The following is a 5,858-nucleotide window of genomic DNA, read 5'->3' on the forward strand; positions in this document are numbered from 1 at the left end:
TGAATAGGAAACTCTATCAAACTCATATCGCCTTCAATCGAAATCGAAATATCAAAAATCGTCGCACCGAACCCCCGAACCAGGCTGTTGATCGATCAGGCTATCAGCCGATCGAACAGCCCAGCCGATCTAACAGGCTGTTCGATCGAGCAGGTTGTCCGATCGGGGAAGCCTGGCCGATCGGCCAGCCCTTTCCTCTTTTGGAGCCTATAAATAGGGCTGTCATTGTCACTCTTTACCATTTATGGAAAGCTCTGACCGACCAGCTCGTGCTCCTCTTCTTTTCTCAGATTTCTTCCAATTCCGGTAAGTTTTCATCCTAAATCTTGTACTTTCTTGATCAAAACATGCTCCTACACCTTTCTATCTTTCAAATCTTGATTTCTAACCGTGAAATCACCAAGATCTAAGCATTCTTGGATGATGTCATCATGGTGTTCTTCAAGAACATCATGTTTTGGCTTCAATCCACCATGAATAGCTCGGATCTAACCGATTTCCACATAAACAAACTAGGATCTATCAAGGATCTAAACATTTACACGATGTGAAGGATTGAAAGAAGGAATTCCAACTTTCTTTCAACTCTTTTACACTCAATGCCTTCAAACCGGTAGAACCGAAGCTTGAGCCAACTCACTAATCATTCCAATGGTTGTGTGGTTCAAGATCCGGATTCTATCTACGAGGTTCACCAACTTCGGGTTAAACGTTAAACCGCCGTTCCGAACTGTTCACTGGCCGGATTTGGGTGATTCCTGTCCGAGCAGAGGAAACAAGTAAGAACGAAGGTTCCATGGTTCAGCTTGATGTCAAACTACCTCAATATAACGTCAAATAATCAAAACAACCAAGCATTAGACGAACAGGCCGACCAGGTCAGGATGCTGGCCGAACGGTTAGGCTGTTCGAATGAACAGCCCAACCGATCGGACATGCCAGCCGATCGACCAGGCCAGCCGATCGGCTAGCATGTGGCCCCACACTTAACAACTTCATGAAGTATGGTATTGAACGAGGTACTGTTCGATCGAACAGCTGTTCGTCAACATTACTCCTCGGATCATGAGATACTATGCTTCAACACTTAGTCGATTTTTCAATTCGTTTGACGTATAGGAATGCCACCCGATCGAACATGCTGTTCGATCGAGTATGATGTTCGATTGAGTGACATTCTACAGAGGACTAATACTAAAGTTCCTGACCGATCGGTTAAACCGGCCAATCGAACAGACCGTTCGATCGATCGACCTGAAAGGTAGGAATACTTCAGTGTTCTCAAATACTACAACGAAAACTTCAAAAGTTGAAATCCTCACACACAAACACATCTTACTCAGGAGGAAGAAACAATCCACTCGAACAGTCCAGCCGATCGAACCTACCGGCCGATCGAACGGACTGTCTGAATGGATTGTCTAGCCGAACGAACAACCCACCCGGTCGAACCTACTGTTCGATCGACCAGGCTGTTCGACCCATCATCACTTGTTTCCATTTTACGTGTATTCATCGTTATGCTATCGAACTGTTCAGGCTAACCCTACTCTCAAGCGCTCCCTTCAATCCATCAATCAATCGCTGTGAGTATACTCGAACCCTTTTTGCTTTTAGCACTTTTGGGTGTTACATACGTTACTTATATCAAAACACAATCGATCACACTACTCAAACTATTTGAATGCTAACCAATATGCATGTATTACGTGACTAAATGAATGCTTGTTGATTGTGTTTACACGTGGAATGCTGTCTACCTGCCTTAACGACGTAGTACTATAGTTTGGACTCAGCACCCGTTCTCACGGGGGTTGTTAAGGACAATTATTTGCATGGATTACGGTGGTAATCATGTATTGCGAACCGTCTCGGACGGTCAACCCGTAGTCATTGGTATCGATAGGTCCATGTCGATAATTAACATGCTTCGTTTTCCTCTGTGTACGTGCTGGTTATGCGTAAACTATTTCGAACTCTATATGCTATTATCAAACTTGTATGCTCACCTTTACATTACATGTATTGACTTTATTTTAACGTATGTGACAGGTGTTTAAGATGTTTGCTTGCTAGGAAAGCAAGGCTAGAATAAAGCTCTAGAGACCCCCAACAAATAGTTGTCTGTCAGGAGAACGCAACTAGAGCATAGTTGTTTGTAGATCTTGTCAGTCTGGGTCTTTAGGGGCATTTGAACAATATTTATCTGTTTTTATTTAAATCTGAGTTGTCGGAACAGAATTACTTGACTAGTTGTTATCTGTAATAAATTATTGTATTATTTGGGACACGGTATGGGACGTGTTATTTTAAACTGAATAGTAATGATAGTTGTTATGGAAACTTCTGGACAATCTGTTTCGCTCAGTGCCATGCCCCCATGATTCCGCCATCGGTTGGGGTGTGACATAAAGCCAGTGGCGGAACTAGAAATTCTTAACCGGGGGGTCGTAATAGAAAAAAAAACTTTATTCATAATTCATAGCATACACCAATTATTTTTTTTAACAGCTGGTAATTGTAATCTACGGGGTCCCATATTTTGAAACCTTTGCAAAATTGCTTCAATTTCAACACTATCAAAAATATCTTTCTCGACATAGCACACCAATGCATCTGTGAGAAACATATCACCCATCTTATTTTGTAAATCCATCTTGATAAACTTCATTGCGGAAAAAGATCTTTCGACAGTAACGGTTGCAACAGGCAAGACCAATGCCAACTCAAGTAGTCGATAGACGAGTGCATAAGTAATATGATACTTCATGTGGACCATTTTCTTTGCAAGTTGTCCAATATCTTGAAGACCAGAAAAGGCTTCATTACTTCTTATATTTGAAATATACCGATCTAGTTGTATCTTTAGTTGACCAAGATCAAATTGAGTAAAATCTTCTGAATATAACTCGGCAAGCCGTAATAACTTCTCACGGTCTAAAGATTGAAATGAATCTCTAGGATCAAGGCACGCAATACACGTAAGCAACTCCGAGTTAGACTTAGTAAAACGCTCATTCATTTCATTAAGAAGAAGATCAACAACCTAAAACAATTGGAAGACAATTTAAAGTTCGTTAACATAAAATGTAATAAGTTAAACTTTGCAAACTAAAACATAAAAGAATAAGGTACCTGATAAAAAATATCAACACGAAAACGGTGGAGATATGTTTGTGGTTCATCATCAATTGTCCTTCTAACTCGTCCTGGAATGACGTTTTCCATATTAGGCATATGAATTTCATTTTGAGCACAGAATATAGTGACTTCTTTTATTAACACCTGCCATCCATCGTCCCTATATTTCTTTATATCATATTTCGTATCTTTAATCAATCGAATAGCGCTACAAATATTTTGATTCTTTAGCTGTAGGGCTTGTGACAAGTCATTTGTCTTTCTTAATAAATTCAACATTAAATGAGCAATAAAAACAAATTCAAAGTTTTCCATTTTCTCAGCCATACTAAGCGCAGTTCCCTTAGTTTTTCTATCTGGACCCTCTCTAGACAAAGCAATAAGTACTTCTTTCACTGGTTTCCACAAGTCTAAAATCCGATGTATAGTTTTAAGATGCGAACCCCAACGAGTGTCACCAGCTCGGACTAAACTCATTTCTAGGTTTTTTCCTTTTCCTGTACAAACTTCACCCATCTCGATACGTTTAACAAAATCGTCATATTGTTTTTGCCTAATCGAATCTTTCCTTTTACATGAAGATCCAACAATATTTACAATTATCCCAAGGTAATAAAAAAACAAATTACAGATGCATCTTCAGATGATGTAGCTACCACTACTAACTGCAACTGGTGAGCAAAACAATGAATATAAAACGCATACTTATTTTCATCTAAAATTTTTTGTTTTAACCCATTTAGCTCGCCACGCATATTTGAAGCTCCATCATAACCTTGACCTCTAACTCTAGACATAGTTAAACCATGTTTTGCAAAGAAGTTGTCAATAGCACTTTTTAAAGATGATGCACAAGTGTCGGTAACATGCACTACCCCAACAAATCGTTCAATCACTTCTCCACCATCATCCACATATCTGAAAACCATTGCCATTTGCTCCTTTATAGAACAATCACGAGACTCATCAATCAAAATAGAAAAGAACTTCCCTTTAACCTCATTCACAATAATGTTTCTTACCTCCGTAGCACAGGCATTAACTATTTCCTTTTGAATTTTAGGTGAAGTCAACTGATGATTTCCAGGAACTTTTAAATTCAACACCTTATTTACTTCATCATTATGCTCACAATACCATTTTACAAGTTCAAGAAAATTACCTCGATTATTAGAAGTTGTAGACTCGTCATGCCCGCAAAATGCCAAACCTTGTTTTAAAAGGAATCGAATAACATCAACAACAGCGGTTAACCAAATACGATAATCAATCTCGTCTTGCTTAGTGTGTTGTGACCACATATTGTTTACATTATGCCTTTGATCTTTGAATAACTCAACCTGAACTCTAGCATGATTATGTCTACTGTTCGAACCCCCTTCATGGTCACGAAAACTTTCACATGCCTTTTTCCAGTTTCTAAAACCATGGTTTATAAAGACATCATCCCCATGTTTATTTCCCGTGGGGAATAAATAACACCATAAACAAAATGCAGCATCTTTTGATGCACTATATTCTAACCAATCAAAGTCGCCAAACCACATTTCATGAAACTTTCTCATATGTCCACAAATTTTCGTTGAAGGGAAGATTTGACCTTTTGGTTGACAAGCGCCTTTCGTTATGTATAGTCTTCTTACTTCCTCTCCAATATTAACCGAATAATCATTAATTGGTTTTCGCAAAGCCGGTTCACCGACTATTTCATCTTCAGATAATTCAACTTCTTCTCGACTTCTTTTATTAGTTTCGTTAGTATTGACGGGTTTGATAAAGTCTCCATACTTGGTTTTGGTATTTACCATAGTATTTTCTCATACGTGCGTTTCTACACATTCAATGATAAAAAGATATGATATAAATTAACAATAAATCCTAATCGTAATTTAAATAATAAATAGAAAAGCATAAAAAAATAAACAAATTAAAATAAACTATTAATCAATTTATTGTGATACAATAAAAAAAATTAAACAAATAAAAAGAAAACCTACTGATGTAGGTTGCAACTATTAATCACTTTAATAAATAATAAATGTGATACAATACTTACTTCATCTTAGGGAGTGTAGGCTGCAATTTTCAATGGAAAAAGTGAAAAAGCTGATGTATGCTCAGAGCACAGCCGCAACTACGGATTGTCTATTCTTTTTTTTGAACGGCCAACAAACTCAATCCCGAGTACTCTCGGGGTACCCACTGGACAAACGGAGTACTCCGAGAGTAACCCGAGTCCACCACCAATTCCGGGGAAAACCCGGTAACCCACCCGCCCGTAAGCACGACGATGAAATTGCCGATAAAACCCGTTTAGCTCAAGGATCCAACCCAGGTTTCCCTGGGTCTCCTATCATTGCCTACCAATGCCTCACTCTGCACCAAGTGAGAGTCGAACCTGCATCTCTCAAGAGAGATGCAAGCCCTCCACCACTTGATCTTATTGTGTTGTTTTGAATATAAAATATTAGGTTTTTTTATTTTCTTTTTTAATTGGGTCTGTTAGGTTAAAAGCCCATAAGGCCATAACAAATACTATATAATCATATCCACAGAACCACTTAACGTCTTCTTCTCTACCAATTCGCCGGAGTTAAACAGGGCCGCCGCCGGACCACCGCAACTTGGCCGGAGAACTTCAAAAATATTCTATTTTTTTCTTTTAACTTTATATACCCTACGGGAGACAAACAAGGGGGTCAAGCCTTTAAAAAAAT

At 38.6% G+C, this 5,858-nt stretch overlaps 1 protein-coding gene across 1 annotated transcript; it reads right to left on the bottom strand.

Moving 5' to 3' along the window:
- Positions 1–2,479: 2,479 nt before the first annotated feature.
- LOC110913567 (zinc finger MYM-type protein 1-like) lies at positions 2,480–4,949 on the bottom strand. Its single transcript, XM_022158388.1, has 3 exons — positions 3,808–4,949; positions 3,136–3,709; positions 2,480–3,046 (listed from the first exon to the last, which is right to left on the bottom strand). Exons 1-3 carry the CDS (start codon positions 4,947–4,949, stop codon positions 2,480–2,482), a joined length of 2,283 nt encoding a protein of 760 aa, XP_022014080.1.
- Between the last annotated feature and the right edge of the window lie 909 nt (positions 4,950–5,858).

The sequence above is a fragment of the Helianthus annuus genome, chromosome 15 (genome assembly GCF_002127325.2).
Source record: "Helianthus annuus cultivar XRQ/B chromosome 15, HanXRQr2.0-SUNRISE, whole genome shotgun sequence".
NCBI classification, from domain to species: Eukaryota; Viridiplantae; Streptophyta; class Magnoliopsida; order Asterales; family Asteraceae; genus Helianthus; species Helianthus annuus.

What these genes read in the sequence shown, in the direction of transcription:
- LOC110913567 (XM_022158388.1), bottom strand. Translation starts at nt 4,949, where the DNA reads ATGGTAAATACCAAAACCAAGTATGGAGACTTTATCAAACCCGTCAAT. An exon ending in TGTTTTGCTCACCAGTTGCA is followed by an intron (nt 3,710 to 3,807) that starts GTTAGTAGTGGT and finishes TTCATGTAAAAG; the next exon opens with GAAAGATTCGATTAGGCAAA. An exon ending in GTGTTGATATTTTTTATCAG is followed by an intron (nt 3,047 to 3,135) that starts GTACCTTATTCT and finishes CAATTGTTTTAG; the next exon opens with GTTGTTGATCTTCTTCTTAA.